The following is a 19,448-nucleotide window of genomic DNA, read 5'->3' as shown; positions in this document are numbered from 1 at the left end:
CCTGGACCTGGACTGTTCTTATTCCCATCCCACAAAAGTGCAACCTTGCCCACGTGGCTCCTTTCCTGGGGCCCTTTCTGCTGCTCTCCTAGAAGATCCGCCTCCCCCAGCGGGGGCACTGAGGCAGGGGGGGTCCGTGGTTGGGTGGGGAGTGGAGTGGTGGATGCTGGAAGGAAGAGTGATTTCCAACCAGACAGCAGTCTGCGTGAAGGGGGTGTGGCCCCCCACAAGGCCACACCCACACTAAGACCCTGAGCTGCTAGGCCACCCTCCCATGCATGGCAGCTATGAGGGAAGGCGTGTCCCCAGAAGGGGCTCCTGAGACTCAGGTGCTGGTCAGGACGCGTGTTCCTTCTCTGGCGCTGTCCTGCGCTGAGTTGGTGGTGGAGCAGCATGGTGGAGGCCCAGATGCCCTGTGAGATGCTCTCTGCCACGTGCTTCCCACCCTGCCCAGAACCAGGACTCCAGCCCATGAGGAAGGGGAAGGTCTATATCCCACCCCCACCTCTAGCCACCCCGCATGCATGGATTGCAGGCTCAGCCCTCCCTCTGCTGTATGTCTGCAGGCTCAGTCCTCCCTCTGCTGTATGTCCTCTGCCTGAAAGCGCCCCTGCCCCTACTTTCAGGAGGAAAGGCAGAACCTCCACATCCCACATGGGCCCAACTGGACCCTTCCTCCTCCTGCAAGGTCCTGGTCCTGCAGGTACGGGCCGCCAGGGGCAATCACATCTCCTTCCTTCTTGTGGGATTTGGTCCTCTCTACCTGGAAGGTCTCTGCTCCCACGCTGGAGAATTCATGTTAGGGAGCATGGAGAGATAGGACAATGGGTCAGGTGCTTGCCTTGCATATGGCCGACCTGGGTTTGATCCCAGGCATTCCATATGGTCTCATGAACCAGGAGTGACTCCTGAATGCAGAGCTAGGAGTGAGCCCTGAGCCCCCATTACTGCCCCACCACCACCATTACAGTAACAGGTAAAGGTAAAGGTAAAGGCCCTCCCGTTGATCATCGATTTGCTTGAGCGGGCCCAGTAACGTCTCCATTGGAGACTTTGTTATTACTGTGTCTGGCATATTGAATATGTCACGGGGAGCTTGCCAGGCCCTGCCGTGCGGGCGAGATACTCTCGGTACCTTGCCAGGCTCTCCGAGAGGGGCGGAGGAATCGAACTCAGGTCGGCCATGTTGGCCGCTTGTAAGGCGAACGCCCTACCACTGTGCTATCGCTCTAACCCATTACAGTAACAAAGAACTCTTATTCATCTTACAAGGCCCAGGGGAAAATGCCCTTTCTGAGTCTTCCCTGCTTGCTCTACTCTGATCTGAGCCTCAAGTGAAGCCTCATCTCTGTTCCCAGCTCCCCCAGAACCTGGCCTAATAGTTGGCCTGGGTGGGTTTCCCAAAGATGTTTGTCGAGCCATGTCCCCACTCCCACCCCCAAATCATGGCTGCCAGAGCTAGGGCTGACTGCTAACCTGCACTATTTTCACTGTCGTGGGGAGAAGACAATGCATGTTTCAGCATCCTTGATGGAGGATTTGGGCCTGGAGAGGTTAAGAGATATGCTCAAACCACACCGGAAATGAGAGACAAAGACCCAGACTGCCCCAAAGGCCTGTTCCCACTCTAGAGCATCCCCTGGTGTCTTCTTCAGGGGAGGCAGCCGGTGCTAAGAACACGAGGAGGCAAGGGAACCCCAGGGGCTCTGTATGGTTCGAAGGGCAGGAAATCTCCTCTCCCTGCAGATAAAGACTATAGCAAAAGGAGATACTCACTGAACCCTTAGCATGGGATGCACTTGTGCCAGCACCTCACACAGGGTCTGACTTACCTGGCTTACTATCATGACCAGTGTCATGGAGTTGTTATCCCACTTGATGGACTCGGAGACTGAAACTTCAGGTTAACCTGAAACTTCAAGGTCACAGAGTCAGTGAATGGGAGGAGAACCAAACGGAGTCATCACAGAGCCAGACACAATCGCTACCACCACTCACACGTGTGCATGCACATACACACTCTCACATGCATACATACATATGTGCATACATGCATATGCCTGTCTACATGCCTATACGCTCACACATGAGTACACAATGCCCATATGTGCATGCATATGCACACACACGAACACACACAGATATTCACATGTTCATACATATACACACTCACACATGCATACACACACACACCTGTGGGCATGCATATGTACACTCACACGTGTGCATGCATACATGTGCGTACATACACTCACACATGTATGCATACACACACTGTATGCACACATATTCTAACAGGTGCGTATCCCCATCCCTGCCCGCAGCAGAGCCCAGCGTGCAATGGTGCAGGCAACATCCATGGTCACGTCTACTCCTCCTACAGGTGTCCTGGCTCTCACCATGAGGTGGGCTGCGCCAGCCCCCGTTGGCCTGTTTCTGCTCTTCCTGCTGCTGGAGCAGCTGCCTGCAAGCCGATCCCAGTCCGTGAAGCTGCGACTGGCAGGCCCTGGGAGTCGGCCGGAGGAGGGCCGCCTGGAGGTTCTGCACCAGGGCCAGTGGGGCACCGTGTGTGATGATGACTTCGCGCTGCAGGAGGCCAATGTGGCCTGTCGCCAGCTGGGCTTCGAGGGTGCTCTGACCTGGGCCCACAGTGCCAAGTACGGCCAAGGGGAGGGTGAGTGTCGGCCCCACTCGGTGGGGGTCACCAGGAAGTTGTCCAGTGCCTCAAATTGGCAGAGACCAGTAGGGGAGCTGGGCCCAAAGCCTGCCAGGATTGTGGGCGCTGACCTGGCAGTGACTTGGACCGCAGGGACACACAGACATCACGGACGCTGCCCAGCCAACCTCCTTTGCAGGGCAATTCCTGGGTGCCCGCCACAGCTGGCCCTTGCTCTGAATCCCCCACTCTTACTGACGAGACCCCCCCCACGCACACACAGAACTCAGTCTGACTGCATTAATGTAGCGACAGGTGCACAGTGGGCACCAAGAAATGCTGCTGAGTGAGGGACGGGGTGATGGGGAGCAAGTACTGACCACAAGACCCAATGGGCACTTTTGGGAAACAGAGTCGGGGGGGTGATGGCGGGAGCAGGCAGCAGGTGGGGCTGTTGATACCAAGATTGAGGAGAAGCCCCTCCTCTCTACCCTCCCACCCCACTCCTGCTCAGGGTCTGGTGTAGGAACGTGGGTGGGCCTGAGGTCTGTCCCTGAGTGCCCACTCTTTCCCCCAGGGCCCATCTGGCTGGACAATGTCCGCTGTGGGGGCACAGAGAGCTCCCTCGATCAGTGCAGCTCCAACGGCTGGGGCGTGAGCGACTGCAGCCACTCGGAAGACGTGGGCGTGGTGTGCCACCCCCAGCGCCGCCGGGGCTTCCTCTCCGAGAGGGTCTCCAATGCCCTCGGGCCGCAGGTGAGGGGTTGTCGGGTGGCTGGCCCAGGGGGAACTAGGAACCCATGTGTGGTCTGGAACCGGCCGTGCATGTGGCCCCCGGGAGGCAGCACGGGCGAGGGGCTGCCTCACCCACAAGGCCTGACCACAATTGCTGCCTCTTCCCGTCACAAACAAGCCTGAGCTAAAAACAGCCCAGGCCAAACAACAGGCGCGAGCAGGGTCTCCGGCTGGGGCCTCTGTGCCAGGCACCCTTGGGCTGAGGACAGCAGGCCCCCCACACATCACCAAAAGCAGGGTCGGAATGGGGGCTTCATCCTGGCCAAAGCAGCTTACGGGCTGGAGTGGGGGATTGGGCTCCTAGCCACCCTGCTGGTGGTCTCCAGCACCTGGGCTCGGTGTGTCCTTGGCTGCTCCCTGGGGTGGCATGAAGGCCTGGTGGAACTGCTACCCCCATGTTCCAAGGACTTCCATGGAGACCCCAGAGAGACAGGGATGAGCATAGTCCTGTGTGAGAAAAGTCCCATGGGCTGAGGAGAGGCTGAAGGGGCTGCAGTAAGCATGCCTGAAGCTCTGAGTTCCATCCCTCACAGCACGTGGACCCCTGGGGTGTGACCCTCACCCCACCGCCAGGCCCAAGCCCCTACCCTTCAAGCCTGATATGGGACTGAGTACCCTGGTGCCCAAATACCACTGAGAAGACACTTCCTCCTCTCTCTCTCCCCAAAAGATGAATATTAACATAGCGCCAGCTTCCTGTCCAGCTCTCGGCCTTCCTCCACTCATGGACACCTGTGTCCGGCCGGTCCCAGGGTGTGGGCTCAGCAAGCACTGTGTCCCTCCCACCATGAGGCACCACAGGGGGGTCGTGAGGCGTTGAGCAGGGGTCCGGCAGCCTTCCCAGGGCCCCCGCTGAGATGTGCGTGTGGCCATGTCTGTCCATCAGGGCCGGCGGCTGGAGGAGGTGCGACTCAAGCCCATTCTCGCCATCGCCAAGCAGCGCAGGCCCGTGACCGAGGGTGCCGTGGAAGTGAAGTTCGACGGCCACTGGCGCCACGTGTGTGACCAGACCTGGAGCAGGAATAACAGCCGGGTGGTGTGCGGGATGCTGGGCTTCCCCAGCACCGCGCCCGTCAACAGTCACTATTACAGGTGAGACAGAGCTGGGGAGCTCGGGGGTGCAGGAGACGGGCCTCCGCTAGGGGGCGCCAGGGAGAAGCCGGCAGTGGTGTCCAGGCAGGACGTTCCACAGGGCTGGGGATCGAGAGGGACGATGGTGGGCACAATGGCTAGATTTCCCCGGGGAACAATCCTTCTGATACCTAAGAGGTGAGGGTCTGGGTCTGGAGTGATAGCACAGCGGCTAGGGCATTTGCCTCGCACGCAGCTGACCTGGGTTCGATTCCCAGCATCCCATATGGTCCCCTGAGCACTGCCAGGAGTGATTCCTGAGTGCAAAGCCAGGAGTAACCCCTGAGCATCGCCAGGTATGACCCGAAAAGCAAAAAAAAAAAAGAGGTGAGGGTCCTGGGAGATGGCTCAAAGGGCAGGGCACGTATCTGGTATGCAGGGACCTTGGGTTCAGTCCCCCACACCACATGATTCTCTGAGCACTTAGCCAGGAGTGTCCAGGGGAAAAAAAGGATGAATGTGAAAAGTACTTTGAGACCTTAAGAAACACCTAGAAATGACAGGGGAAAAAATCCTTGCCAATCTTAGAAAAAGGATGGACCAGAGTATAGCATCCTTCCAAGATGAATGCGATTGATTGGACAACTTGGTGGCCCTAATCTTAAAACTTTTTCGTAGGTTTCGAAACCTAAGACTTCGTAGGTTGGGATGTGGCTCAGTGGTTAAACACAGGCAGGAGACCAGGGTTCCCAGCACTGCAGGGGGGAAAAATGAGATAGAGCACTGTGAAATGACCCAATTGCTCTCTTGGAGTGGCAGAAATTTTAGTCTAGGGGGTAGCTCCTGAAGGGACACTGGGCTGGGGACTCTCGAGTGCTCCCTCCTACTCTGCACGTACCATGACCGTGAGGTTCTAGCGCCTGCTGGAACCTTTCCCCAGCTCCCCACTCTCAGGCATCAAAGTTCCCTTCATCTGGACTGGGGGAGGGCCTGCCTGGAGCAGCCTTAGCCAAGCGGGTCTGCCTGACCGAGGCAGACCTGGCCCTGCTCCCCCTCTGTGAAACTGGGGGCATATTGCTCTGAGGCTCTGCCTGTTACTGGCTGCCGGAGGCTCAGTGCAGAATGAGCCTGCAGGATGCTGTATGGCGGGTTGGAGGGGATGGGAGTCCGCACCCTCTCCACCCTCTGTCTGCTCTCTCCCACCTCAGAAAAGTCTGGAACTTGAAGATGAAGGATCCCAAGTCAAGGTGAGGAGTGGGACCCTGGTGGGGAGACGCAGAGGGCTAAGATACGGGGATTCTCCTGCCCTGGCACCCGTCCCCCATGCCCAGGGGGCCTTGAGAACTGGGCACGTCTTTCTACCTCCTGCCACCCTGGGGGACCCTTGTCTTCCAGGCTGAAGAACCTCACCAAGAGGAATTCCTTCTGGATCCACCGGGTCAACTGCCTGGGGATGGAGCCCCACCTGGCCAACTGCCAGGTACAAGTGGCCCCGACAAGGGGCAAACTGCGGCCGGCCTGCCCTGGAGGCATGCACGCCGTGGTCAGCTGCGTGCCCGGGCCCCGCTTCCGGACAACCAGAGCAAAGCCCGCAAGCAAGGAGTCAGGGGCAGAGGTGGGTTCCTCATCACCCCGGGCTGGAATCAGCGCCCCTGTGGACAGGGGCCTCTAGGGATAAGGCAGAATGGGCCTCCTGGACAGGCAGGAGATGAGGCACAAATTCCCCGGGGGGAGGGGACTCAGGAGAGGAGAGCCACCGGGGAGAACCTCATTGCCAAGGGTCCCCCCAGACCTGCCATGAACAGACGGTCACCTCAAAGCAGGCATGACCTGGTGGCACCATCATTTCTGGGCTCAGGTTTGAACTGGAGCCTGGCCCTTTCCTCTAGGGCAGCGGCAAGGGCAAGGCTGGGGAGGGACGACCCCCAGCATGGAGGGGAGAGGGCGGGGGGCAGCTGGTCTCTCAGACATACACACACACACACAGACACATACACACAAACACACACAAAAACAGAGACACATATATAAACACATTTTCACACACAGATACACACATAGACACACAACACACACATACATACATACACACAAATAAATACAAATACTCAAACTTATACACAAATACACAGACGCAAACACACACAGATACAGAAACATATGACACACCTACACAAATACACACAAACACACATACGCACAGACACACAGACACACTCTCACATATACACACACACAAGTACCTACAGACATATACATACACGCACATAGAAACAGACACATACACAAACACACACACACATGCACATAACTAGTGACAGACACATGCACACACACACGCACACAACCAGCGACAGACACATGCACACACACACACGCACACGCACACGCACACACATACTCACACAGCAGGAGCATGGCTGACCCTTGTCCGGCCAGCACGGGAAGCCCGTGTGCTACAGGGGGCTGGGTACCCCCCCACACCCTGGTGTGGCCCTTGAGCCCCTTTTCTTTCAGCAGGAGATGCGGGTGCGGCTGCGCTCTGGGGCGCAGGTGGGTGAGGGCCGGGTGGAAGTGCTCAGGGACCGGCAGTGGGGGACCGTGTGTGACCACCGCTGGAACCTGATGTCAGCCAGTGTGGTGTGCCGGCAGCTGGGCTTCGGCTCGGCGCGGGAGGCGCTCTTTGGGGCCCAGCTTGGTCAAGGTGAGTGAGGGGCTAGGGTGGCGTGGGGGTGGGGGGAGGGCAACCCGGGCCCAGGACAGGAGCTCTCGCCCTGGGTGGGGCCCACACAGCACCTCTGTCGCAGGCCTGGGGCCCATCCACCTGAGCGAGGTGCGCTGCCGCGGCTACGAGCGGGTGCTCAGCGACTGCCCGGCCCTGGAGGGCGCCCAGAACGGCTGCCAGCATGAGAATGATGCCGCCGTCAGGTGCAACGTCCCAGACACGGGCTTCCAGGAGCAGGTGAGTGAGCACCAGACAGCGGGGTTGGGAGCTCTGCCTCCTGCTGCCACCCCACGAGCCCCTCACCTTGCTGCAACCCAACTGGGAGCTGCATACTCACCTGCCCCTCCTCTGCTGTTCCTCACCTCTGCTGTCCCCCGTCTCTGCTGTCCCCATCTCTGCCATCCCTACTTCCGCTGTTCCCTGTCTCTGCTGTCTCCACCTCTGGTGTCCCCATCTCTGCTGTCCCCATCTCTGCTGTCCCTACCTAGGCCAGGCTACTGTGAACTTGGGCCTTTCTCCATGTCCGTCCTGGTCTCTCCTCTTGGGAGCTGCCCCCGGGCCTCAGCGCCTATAATGACACAAGGGACATATCACTGTCCAAGGTCAGAGGGTGGGCACCAGATAGCCCCAGGTGTGGGACACGAAGAGAGTGTCCTGCGTGACCTAGAAGGGTACAGTCCCAGTGAGGGGTGTCGTGTTTGGTGGGGGGCCATGAGCTAACCCCCCTAGCCGCCCCCGCTCACTCCCTCTGCCCCTTGCAGGTGCGCTTGGTCGGTGGGCGCAACTCCGAGGAGGGTGTGGTGGAGGTGCAGGTGGAGACCAACGGGGTGCGGCGCTGGGGGGCCGTGTGCAGTGACCACTGGGGAATCATGGAAGCAATGGTGGCCTGCAGGCAGCTCGGCAAGGGATTCGCCAGCCACGCCATCAAGGTAGGTACCTGTTGTGGACCCAATACCACACCAACACATTGACCTTTCATCCAAATCTCCCACCAAGATGCTGACCTTTCACCCAAACCTCCTATTCCAACGTGCTAACCTTTCACCCAAGCCTCCCACACTAATGCCCTGACTTTCACCCAAACCTCCCATACCAAGGTGCTGACCTTTCACCCAAACCTCCCGCACTAAGGCACTGATATTTCATGCATTCTCTCACCAATTATTGGGTGAGACTGGGCAGTGTGAGCTGCTCTGGGGTACCATGGGGAGAGGCAGGAAAGGGTCCCATGAGTACACACGTCTTTTTTTGTTTGGTTTTGGGGTACAACCGACAACAATGCTCAGGTTACTCTTGACTCAGCATTCAGGAATTGTTTCTGGCGCTGCTGGGGATGGGCGCTATAGGGTGCTGGAGATAGAACCCGGTTTGGCCACATGCCAGGCAAGCACTCTCTCTGCTGTACTGTCTTTCCAGCCCCCTGGCACACGTGTGTCTTTAGGGAGGTGATGCAGGGGGCTAGGCAGGATATGAGGTGGGGGGAGGAGATGAACCCCCAAGCAAAGTCCTTGTGGCAGGAAGATGTGTCACTCAGTTGAGGAAAGCGGGTCCCAGGAGGCAGCACTGGGGGCCCCGAATGAGCAGGGAAGGTGACAGCAGAGCCAGGGCCATTCCAAGGCCAACAGCCAGATACTTGTGTCTATATTTATTTGGATTTGGGGGCCACACTTAGCAGTGTTTGGAGGCCACTCCTGGCTTGGTGCTCAGGGGTCTTCTGGAAGTTCTGGGGGTGCATGCAGTGTGGGGATGGAACCCAGGCGTTCTGCATGCACAGCATGAGCTGCGGCCCTTGCCATCATCTCCCTGCCCTTTAGTCCAGGTGTTTGGAAGGTCAAACATTCTTTACTGCTGGGCAATCCACTGGGCGGTGCTGACCGGCCAGGCACAAGGAACCCAGGACTGTAGCAGCCCAGGGGAGGGGAGACTGACCTGGTAGCAGGGCTTCTGGGACACAGGGAAGACCAGAAGATGCCCAAGGCCTTCTTGGGGCTGCCCTGGAGGGACTCACAGCTGCCGGTGGGCAGTGCTGGACACGCTTGCTCTGCCGTATGGAACTCCGTCCCCAGTCCATGATCTGGAGTTGGGAGCTGGTGTGGGCTCAGAGATCTGCACGGAAGGGGGACCCCTCACCCCATTAAAGAGGGAGAGGGAGCAGGGTCCATGCTGAAAGCTCAGGTGATGGATGGGGGTGGGCAGAGTAGCAGGACCTGTCCGTCTCCGATTGCCCCTGGCCCCCCAGGTTGGCAGGCTGGGGCTGGATGCAGCCAGGATGGGTGCAAACCTCTGCACACTAGGGAGAGGACCCCCCAACTCTGTGAGCCTGACCGGGTGATGCTGCTTTTCCCCAGGACACGTGGTACTGGCAGGGCACACCGGGTGCCGAAGAGGTGGTGATGAGTGGGGTGCACTGCGTGGGCACAGAGCTAGCCCTGCACCAGTGCCAGAGGCACGGGCCCGTGCACTGCTCACATGGCGCCGGCCGCTTCCCTGCCGCGGTCTCCTGCACAGACAGTGAGTAGAGGCAGCGTCCCCTGGTGCAGGCCAGGCCTCCCCCGACGCGTGCAGGGACAGGCACCCGGGCAGGACTTGCAGCTGTGGCTCAGCCCTTACCAGCTGCAAGGCCCAATCCCGCCACTCAGGAGCCCTGTCTGGCCCAGCTACTAGGGATCCATGGGGATGAAAACAGGTTGGGAGCGAGCCCCGGGGGAATCCAGGAACTGTGCCCCACCTTCCCATCAGGACCCCTGATTCTGACAGCCCAGGGAGGGTGTCAGGAACCTTGTCACATGCTCAGCAAGGACATGCGGCATTTCTTTTCTCTGTATGGGGTCTGTGTGGCCCGTGACTTAAGATCCTTGTGCTTCTCAGAGCACCAAGGCTGGGGGCTGGCTCCCTTTCACGTGCCTGGCTCCTCTTCCCAGACCAGCTGCAGTGGCAGGACATCCTGAGTTTTGTCAACGGGCCACAGGCTACCAGAGCTCCCACCCAGTGCAGTGGGACCTAGCACCCCTCCTAGCACCTTTGTGGGACAGCCCCCCCCAATTGGTCCGTGGCCTGAGCTCATCTGACACTTCACCAAGGCAGAGCCTGGAGCATGACCCTGAGTCTCTGAGACCGTCCTTCACTCCTTCCGGGAGCTCCTCAAAAGTGCACCTCCTTTTTCTCAGGACTCATCAGTGGAGAGACTTTGGCCACCTCCCAACACCCAGCCCCCATCCGTTGTGAGGGTCAGAGCATTTGGGAGGATGGTGCTTGCAGGGTCCATCCACACTCCGTTTCCATCCCCCACCATGCGCCAGCATGTCCCTGCACTGAGCAGGGGTCCCCACCCTGGAGAATGCCGCCCCAAATCTCCACAGGACTCACTCCTAGGGAACAGACAGACTCGGGAGGAGTATCGCAGGCTCCACGTGGAGATGCAGAGGTGGGGGGCCGTGGACCTTCAGGGTAGGGAGGGGGTGGGCAAGGCTCCAGCATCACTGCAGAGACATGCTAGAGACGCCCACAGGGCTGACTCCTGACTGTGCTTAGGGGACCCTATTGCGTGCGGGGGATCAAATCCGGTTTGGCCCTGTGCAAGGCTTTGCCTTACCTGCTATACTCTCACCCCAACTCCGGAAAACCTTTTCGTGGAGGTGAAATTTTTCTTTTCTTTTCCTGAGCCTCCCAAGCAGGGGGCCACTCCTGATGGCACTGGTCTGGTTAGGTGGGCCTGAAGGTTCATATGCTGCTGTCCAGGTCTGTGCCAGGGGCAACCAGGGCCACTCTGGGCAGCACTTAGAGGGGGACTGTGTGGTGCCAGCAATTGAATGTGGGAGGGCCCCACGCGGTCCAGCCCTTCGAGCTCTGTCCCTGCCCCAATTCTCTCTTTTTTTTCTTTTTGGGTCACACCCAGCGATGCACAGGAGTTACTCCTGGCTCTGCACTCAGGAATTACTCCTAGCAGTGCTCAGGGGACCATATGGGATGCTGGGAATCAAACCTGGGTCTGCTGCGTGCAAGGCAAACACCCTACCCATTGTGCTATCGCTCCAGCCCTGGGGAAGCAATTTTCTATCGTGCATCCCTGAGTTGTTGGCCACGAGCCAGACAATGACCTGACACACATGTCACGGGATTCCTTCATTAATATCACTCTAATCACCCCCATCTGACGGATGAATAGAACAAGAGGTACAGGGGCTAAGTGAGCTGGTGTAGCTAGTGGTGCTGCCGGAAGTGCAGCCCTGGGCAAGCCTGGAACCAGCCTCACTTCTCCAGACCCCTCCGTAGAGCTTAGTCTGGGCTCGCAGGGTGCGGGTGCGGGTGGTTTTGGTCCCTGAAGCCACAGTGGAACCTCCTGCATCCCTCCCACCTCTCCCCGGCCAGGTGCCCCTGACCTGGTGATGAACGCGCAGCTGGTGCAGGAGACAGCCTACCTGGAGGACCGGCCACTCAGCCAGCTATACTGCGCACACGAGGAGCGCTGCCTCTCGCAGTCGGCTGACCGCATGGACTGGCCCTATGGCCACCGGCGTCTGCTGCGCTTCTCCTCCCAGATCTACAACCTGGGCCGCGCCGACTTCCGGCCCAAGACGGGCCGCCACAGCTGGATCTGGCATCAGTGCCACCGGTGAGTCCTACCCGGGACAGGCTCCTGAGGGATGAGGGGCCCAAAGCCCCCTGGGAGACTGTGTGCCCTGGGACTGGCCTCACTCCCCAGGAGGCATGACGAGGTCCCAGGAGTGCTCCTTGCCCTGGCCGGGCCCAGCTTGGTGGGTGTACCCGGGGCCCTTGCCAGCGGCGCCTTCGGTCCATTCAGAACCATCTTGGACAGTTTTCTCTATGTGGGGGTCTCAGACCCTGTCTTTAAAATTCAGGCAATAGGGACTGGAGCGATAGCACAGCAGGTAGGGCATTTTGCCTTGCACACGGTTGACCCGGGTTCAATTCCCAGAATTCCATATGGTCCCCCAAGCACCACCAGGAGTAATTCCTGAGTGCATGAGCCAGGAGTAACCTCTGTGCATTGCTGGGTGTGACCCCAAAAGCAAAATAAATAAAGAGATAAATAAATAAAAATTCAGGCAATAGTGGGGGCTCCTGGAAATCTTAAGATGACGACACAGACAACGTCTCCATGAGGTTGGCTTGGCAAAAATAGCCAGATCCAGAAAGCGTGACCCTAGGTCCCAGAAAGGAGACGGAGGGAATTCCTTCCTGCCCCAAACAGACAGCGGGAGGCACTGGCCTTGACAAAGAATGGAAAAACGCTTGATTTTTTTTTTTTTTTGCTTCGGACACCCCCATGGGTGGGGAGAGCTGAGAGTTCCGGGCAGCAGCTCCAGGGCTGGGCCTGAAATAATAAGCCCTTTTCCCCGCAGCAGGTCGTTAGACGTAGGTTGGGAAACAATGGTACCAATTTGGTCCCAGGCTGACTGGACCCAGGGTTTGCCCTTCCTTCCACCTCTGCGCCAAGCCCTGCCACCCTCGGCTGGCTTCCACCTCTTCTCCCAGTGTGAGCTCTGCGGAGAGCCAGCAGGCAGGGGAGGCTGCGGTGCTGGAAGGGGTGTAGCAAAGTCGGCTGTGGGTCGCGCTAATCTGGGGTTTGGGAGGGAGAAGGGCACTGCCCTACTATTATGACGTCCCTGCCTGGGTAATGATGGGGCTGGAGCCCCAGTCCTCCCGTCCAGCACCTCTCCAGAGGCCCTTGTCCTTGGCTTCTGGCCAATAGCTGTCCTCTCCGCAGGCACTACCACAGCATCGAGGTCTTCACCCACTACGACCTCCTCACTCTCAATGGCTCCAAGGTGGCTGAGGGGCACAAAGCCAGCTTCTGCCTGGAGGACACCAACTGCCCCACAGGTAGGTGGTCTGAATTGTTTCCTCTCTGGAATAGTGAGCCCATGGGTGGGAGTCGCCCAGCAGCCTCTTACCTGGGACAGGGGCTGGGGGCAGTCAGTCCTCAAGGCCATTCCAAAGCTCTTCTCTTGGGAAATCTCAGGGGAACCTTGGTGTTCCCTGGCTCGCTCTGTGTGTGTGTGTGTGTGTGTGTGTGTGTGTGTGTGTGTGTGTGTGTGACGATACTGAACACTTTTCCAGTTTGGAATCTACTTGCAGACAGACCCGACTCATCTGCCAGGTTCTCCGAGGAAGCAAGTTGCATGCTTTGCTCTGACACCCCACCCCTCACCCCCAACCCTGGTTCCCAGCCCTTCAGAATGGCAGGGGAAGCAGAGGCTATATAGTTCTGTTTTTGATTTGGGGGCCATACCCTGTGATGCTCAGAGGTTACTTCCAGCTTTGCACTCAGGGATCACTCCTGGCGGTCCTCAAGAGACCATATGGGATGGCAGGGATAGGACCTGGGTTTGTCTGCATGCAAGGCAGAAGCCCCAGCCTCTGCTTAGCACTCTGGTCCGCAAGCAACAGACCTTGAAAGGGCTGGATGGATAGAGGAATGAGAGAACCCGGTAGGGCTGGAATCTTCCAACTTCCTTTCCTAGGCCAGCGGGGCTTCCCGTCCAAGCGTGCGAAGAAGTCATCTGTCACACAGAAGCACTGGCTTGTGGTTAGGAGGAATCCTGGCTGTTCCTTGGGCCAGTTACTGAAGGGAACTTTATGACGCAGAGATAGCTGGTGGTACTGGGTGGAAGTCCGGCCTGGAAGGACAGGCCGAGTGCTAGGTCATCTCTTGTCTCAGTGCCTGAGACCAATCCCCTTCCTCGCAGGACTGCAGCGGCGCTACGCCTGCGCCAACTTTGGAGAGCAGGGAGTGACCGTTGGCTGCTGGGACACCTACCGGCATGACATCGACTGCCAGTGGGTGGACATCACAGACGTGGGCCCCGGGGACTATATCTTTCAGGTAAGAGGCACTGAGGGATTTCTTAACAGGAAGTCCACTTCCTCCCACTGTGCTAAAAGCATCCAAGGAGAGAGGAAGGCGGTTTCCTGCAGAGGTGCACGGAAGGCGCTGTCCGTGCTCCAGGGTCTGGACGAAGGCTCCACAGGGGTCCTGCAGACAGATCACACTGTCCCCCGCAGTGGGTGGGGAGCATCAGAGTTCGGGACCAGCACAGAGTGGCCAGTGCTCAGAGACTGTCACCCAGGCTCACTCGTCCCCTTCCCTCACTCCAGGTGGTCGTGAACCCCAAGTTTGAGGTGGCGGAGTCTGACTTCTCGAACAACATGATGCGCTGTCGCTGCAAATACGACGGGCACCGAGTCTGGCTGCACAGTTGCCACACAGGTAGGTGCCCGCGAGCCTCTGCAGGAGCCCGGAATGGCGACACACTGGGGCCACTGGAATGGGGGGTGAGGGAAGGCTGGCGCTGGAACGGGTGCCCTGACTTGACATCTCCAGGGAAGATTTTTTTTTTTGACAGTGATTCAATTTTTAAAATTTTATTTATTTTTTAATTTTTTATTAGTGAAACACCATGAGGTATAGTTATAGACTTACAAATTTTTGTGCTTGGGTTTCAATTATACAATGATCGAGTATCATCCCCCCACCAGTGCCCATTTTCCACTACCACGGGTCCCAGTATCCCTCCCACCCCCCATCCCCCCACCCCACCCTGCCTCTGTGGCAGGGCATTCCCTTTTGTTCTCTCTCTCCTTTTGGGTGCTGTGGTCTGCAAAAGAGGCAGTGAGTGGCAATCATGTTTGGTCCAGGGCATATTTTCTAGAACAAAAATGCATTTTCTAGAACAAAATGCTCAGCCCGGCCCCCCTTCCCCATCAGCCTTGTTTCTTCTCCTTATCCCATGGCCCTTCGGATTGTAAACTGCGTCCTAGCTCTCCTGGAATTTTTACCTATTACTCAAGACACACCCGGGGTTTCCCTTTCCAGGTTTTATTATTTTCTCTGTCACTTTCAAATGGTCTTTTTCCCTCTCTTTCCTTTTCCTTTGTGGGGGTGCTGGTGAGAACGAAACCAAGGTGGGCTTGTACTTGCCAGGCAGGAGCCCTTCCGCTGGGCTATGCCTCCCGTGCCTATAGTCTGACTTTCTTAGCTGCTTCAGCCCTGAGCCATTTCACAGGTCAAATCATAAGGCCCCCAGGGCTGTGTTGCTATTTCCAACTGTGATGAACTGCCCGTAAGCTCAGGACACAGAATCCTGGCAGGACCTTGTTATCAGACATAAGAACAACGGGCGTGGGGGAGGAAGCTTTGGTGGGACCAGTTTGCAAAGAAAGGTAGTGTTGCATTTAGATTCAGTTCCAATATATGTAATTGCTTATGTTTGGGGCCACACAGAGCAATGCTCAGGGGTTCCTCCTGGTGATGCTCAGGGGAACCACATGGGACGCTGGTGATCAAATCGGGTTGGCAGCATGCAAGGCAAGTACTGTACTAGAGCTTGGGCTCCTGGTTTCAGTTTTAAATGCTTGCTTGCTGTGGGCTGTGAGTGCTAATACTCACCCTTGCCAAGGTAGGGCTGACTTGTCTGCTTAGGCAAGAAATGGTCATTATGACCTTTTTTTCTCTGGTGTTAGTAAGTACCATTCCAGGCACTGGGCAATCGAAGTAAGTAAATTAAGTAACAAGAAGTAAGAAGTAAACAGAAGCTCGATGTCAAACAGGGTGAGCAGAGAGAGAAACAATGAACTTCAATGCTACCTACACCTCAGACTGGTGTAAACAAAATGCTACCATTGAAAGCACTGAACCGTGGGCTAGCCAAGGCTTCCCAGAGGAACTCAGGTTTGAGTTGGGCTTCAGAGGGGCCAAATTTAGCAAAGAAAAGTAGGAGAAAGGGCATAGGAGTTGACTGCTTCACTGAAGGCTTCACTGGGTTGCAAATGTAACTCCCACTTTCTGGCTCAGATAGGAGAAAAGTCAGCCTCAGACGTTTCCCCTTTTGTGAAAACAAGGCTCTGTATTTTCAGATCCAGAGGAGTTACTTGTAGACAAGGTTGGGATGATGGTCCTTGCTAGGAAAATAGAATTTATCATATGTGCTTCTGGGAACCATCAGCTAAGGGAGAAAATGATCAGAATTATGTTTTCAAAAGATACCTCTGGTGACAGGGGATGGGGGTCGGATGAGTAGAGGAAGAAAGGATTTTGAGGCTGAATAGATGTTGCTACCCTCCGAGATGGGACAGTGATGGTTGCGGGATTGGAATGTGGGGCTGTGCGTATGGAAAAAGCAGATCCAGGGGCTGGAGTGATAAGACAGTGGGGAGGGCATTTGCCTTGCATGTGGCCGACCTGGATTCGATTCCCGGCATCCCAGATGGTCACCCATGCACTGCCAGGAGTGACCCCTGAGCATCTCCAGGTGTGACCCCAAAAAGCAAAAAAATTAAAAGAGAAAAATTACATTAAAAGGAGCATATTCTAGGGAGTGTGGGCAGCAGGTTGTGTGGGATCCAGGCAGAGGCAGCTGAGGAAGAAAAGGAGCACAGCACCTGGCAGGGTTCTTGCAGAAAATCAGGCAGATTTTGAAATTCTTTTTTCTAGTTTTTAGGGCAAGACCCAGTAGTGTTCAGGGTTGCCTCTGCAGGGCTTGAAGGAACACATTGGGTACCAGGGCTCAAACCCTAGTCAGGCACATGCAAGGCAAACTCCCTCCACATGATTTCTTCAGTTCCCTGAAATTCGTAATATAATTTATAGAGGTATTAGAGGAAGAAAAACAAAGAGTGTGGAGACATTAAAGGGTAAGCAAGAATGGTGAGGAGAAGCTGGAGTGATAGCACAGTGGGTAGGGTGTTTGCTTTGCACACGGCCGACCTGGGTTTGATTCCCAGCATCCCATATGGTTCCCTGAGCACCGCCAGGAGTAATTCCTGAGTGCATGACCTAGCAGTAATCCTGGTGCATTGCTGGGTGTGACCCAAAAAGAAAAAAAAAAGAATAGGGAGGAAAATTATTCTTGCCTTTAGGTCTGAAGAGACCAAGGGTGGCTAGGGCCTCTGGGAGCTTGGGCTGTGGAGGAAATGCAGAGCTGGAGGTCTGCACTGCCAACAGGGCAAGGAGGGCGCCAGCTTCTCTCCTTCCACCCTCCATCATCCTCTCTCCTGCCGCTATTCTCCACTGAGCTACCACAGTGAGAAACTAGAGGCTGAGGGGGCTGAGGTGGCCGACCACTAGGGATCTGTTGCCCAGGGTCATTGGGAAAAGGACAATGAATCTTGGGAAGGGACCACGGTCGGTCATCAACACGACCCTTCCCCTCAGCAGCCCCGTGCCTCTGCCCACACCCATCAGGAGCTGCTTCTTCAGAATGGGTTGGGTCCACTGCCAGGATGAATAGCTTGAGTGGGAACGGGTATGTCAGTGGTCTGTGGAGTTCCGAAAGAGGCGGGAAAGATGGTGGTGGGCTGCCTACTGACCTGTTTCTGTCTGACCCTCAGGGGATGCCTTACGGGTCAACACTGAGCTGGTTCTGGAGCAAGAGCAGCGGCTCCGGAACAACCTCATCTGAAGCCAGCATGGCACGCGCCCGGTGGCGGCCCACACACCAGATACCTCAGCTTACTGGAGCCATGCCCTCTTTCAGCGGGGAAAAGGCTGACCCAAGGAGCACCGAGCAGCTGCTCAGGAAGCCTTTGGATGGCGAGATCACCAGGCCAAGAGGGCGCTGCTCCCCCAGGAGGGTTCATGGTCTAGCCCCAAAGGCCTGGGCTCTGAGGACGGCCTCCAAGCTTCGCTCAACTGAGCTTGTCTTCCGTAAGGAGATCGATTTCCCTCTGGATCTGGTCCCAGCATTCCTAGTTCAGGAGCAGTCAGTTCCTTAGGGCTGGATGATGGTCCAGTGCCCCCATTGCTAAATGGTGCTTTGCGAGTGTCACGGAGTGGAAGACAGAAGACCAAAATGCACAGGAGGTGGGGTTAGCCCTCTGCTAGAGAAGCCCAAAGCCACATACAGCTTGTGCCAGAGTCACAAGTGGCAGAGAAGTCGGTGAGTTCAGTCCCTGAACTTTATTCTTCCTTAGAGCTCATCCCTCGTACACGCTTCAGAGCCCACTCGTTAGCGCCTTTTCCTTTCACCCCACTGCACACGGGGTGTTTCTGGAAGCTTAGGTCTCGGGCAGTCCTGCACCTCCCCATCAGCCACCACCCGTCACTGAGTGCTCAAGGGGTTCACAGGAGTGGTCAGCAGAGAAGCAAGAGACGGTCAAGCAGAAAGACTGCTGGGGGAATACGGATCCTAGTCCTTGCCAAGGCATGTGCCAAGGGGGAAAAATGCATGCCAACTACCTGGCAGGCAATCCAACAGCCTCCCTCCAGATCACCCGTGCATCTCAGGACTGGCCTCGGTTTTGGGTCTCAACCAAGTTTCTGGAGTGAACTTGGCACTGAATAAATTTGTGCAGTGGAAAGAACATCAATTTGTGCAGTCCAACACGCCTGTCATGCTTGTAGAATCAGAAAATGGGGTGGGGGGGCAGGAGACTGGGAAAGTCAAGGGGAAATTTAAATTTAGCCCAGGACTACACCCAGCAAGAGCGGAGATGTGGCAATGGTAAGCTCTTGCTTAGGTAGCAGACAAATCCCCCAGGTCTCTTGGGCATGGTTTTCTCCCCACTTAGACACACTTAAAGAGACAGATCATTCCAGGTCTGACACCCAAATGCCAATAGATTCCTCACGGTGGACAGCTCCGGACCAGGACAGCTTGAGTCTGTATAGTTCCGCCCCTCAAACGCCCAGCGCAGAGGGCCAGGGTGCATAGCGCTCCCCTCTATTTCTCTCATCATTCATTAACCGTGACTGTCTTCCCAACTCCCTTTCCAGGCTCAGTGCCGAAACACAGAACATGGGTTGGAAAGGCAAAGGGATTCAAGTTCAGAGGCAAGAAGCTAAAATCCAAGGGTTGTAAACTTTTACTACCAAGGCTGCCGCAGAACCGAAATGAACGGCAGCAGATGGGACGGATTTATAAGGCACTCCCTTCCCCACCTCAGTCTCAGGCTGGAGGAAGGGACAGGCTCCGAGGTATAACCCTCAGGAACACAAAGGAGGGCTTTCTTCCTCCTCCTCTTCTCCCTCTCTCTTCCCCGCGCCTTCATTAGGCAGAGGGCACATTATATTTTGGCATGGCAGTTTAGCTAAACAAGGGAAGGACTGATTTCCTGTTGGAGCCAGCAAGCGTCTCCCCAACAGTAACAACATTATACTCACACATGCAGCTAATGGTCTGTGAAAGAATGTGCGCTTGGGGGGGGGGGGGGGGGTAGGGGATGGAGCGGGGGTGGCGTGTG

At 56.6% G+C, this 19,448-nt stretch overlaps 1 protein-coding gene across 1 annotated transcript; it reads left to right on the top strand.

Annotated features, from left to right (window-relative positions):
• The first annotated feature begins 2,400 nt into the window (after nt 1–2,400).
• LOXL4 (lysyl oxidase like 4) lies at nt 2,401–18,522 on the top strand. Its single transcript, XM_056120738.1, has 14 exons — nt 2,401–2,674; nt 3,234–3,412; nt 4,338–4,543; nt 5,731–5,769; nt 5,918–6,137; nt 7,043–7,226; nt 7,330–7,484; nt 8,009–8,176; nt 9,596–9,758; nt 11,616–11,859; nt 12,976–13,091; nt 13,958–14,094; nt 14,367–14,478; nt 17,598–18,522. The coding sequence occupies exons 1-14, from the start codon at nt 2,401–2,403 to the stop codon at nt 17,666–17,668; spliced, it is 2,268 nt and encodes a 755-aa protein (XP_055976713.1). The 3' UTR covers nt 17,669–18,522.
• Nucleotides 18,523–19,448: the final 926 nt, after the last annotated feature.

Source organism: Sorex fumeus, unplaced genomic scaffold (assembly GCF_029834395.1).
Source record: "Sorex fumeus unplaced genomic scaffold, SorFum_2.1 ptg000043l, whole genome shotgun sequence".
Lineage (NCBI taxonomy): Eukaryota > Metazoa > Chordata > Mammalia > Eulipotyphla > Soricidae > Sorex > Sorex fumeus.
Note: the sequence above shows the minus strand (reverse complement) of the source record. Positions and strands in the feature narration are given on the sequence as shown.

Bases quoted from the DNA above. Each gene is read 5' to 3' on its own strand.
- LOXL4 (XM_056120738.1), top strand. From the start codon at position 2,401: ATGAGGTGGGCTGCGCCAGCCCCCGTTGGCCTGTTTCTGCTCTTCCTG. The intron at 2,675-3,233 runs GTGAGTGTCGGC...TCTTTCCCCCAG, and splicing joins CAAGTACGGCCAAGGGGAGG to GGCCCATCTGGCTGGACAAT. The intron at 5,770-5,917 runs GTGAGGAGTGGG...CTTGTCTTCCAG, and splicing joins ATGAAGGATCCCAAGTCAAG to GCTGAAGAACCTCACCAAGA.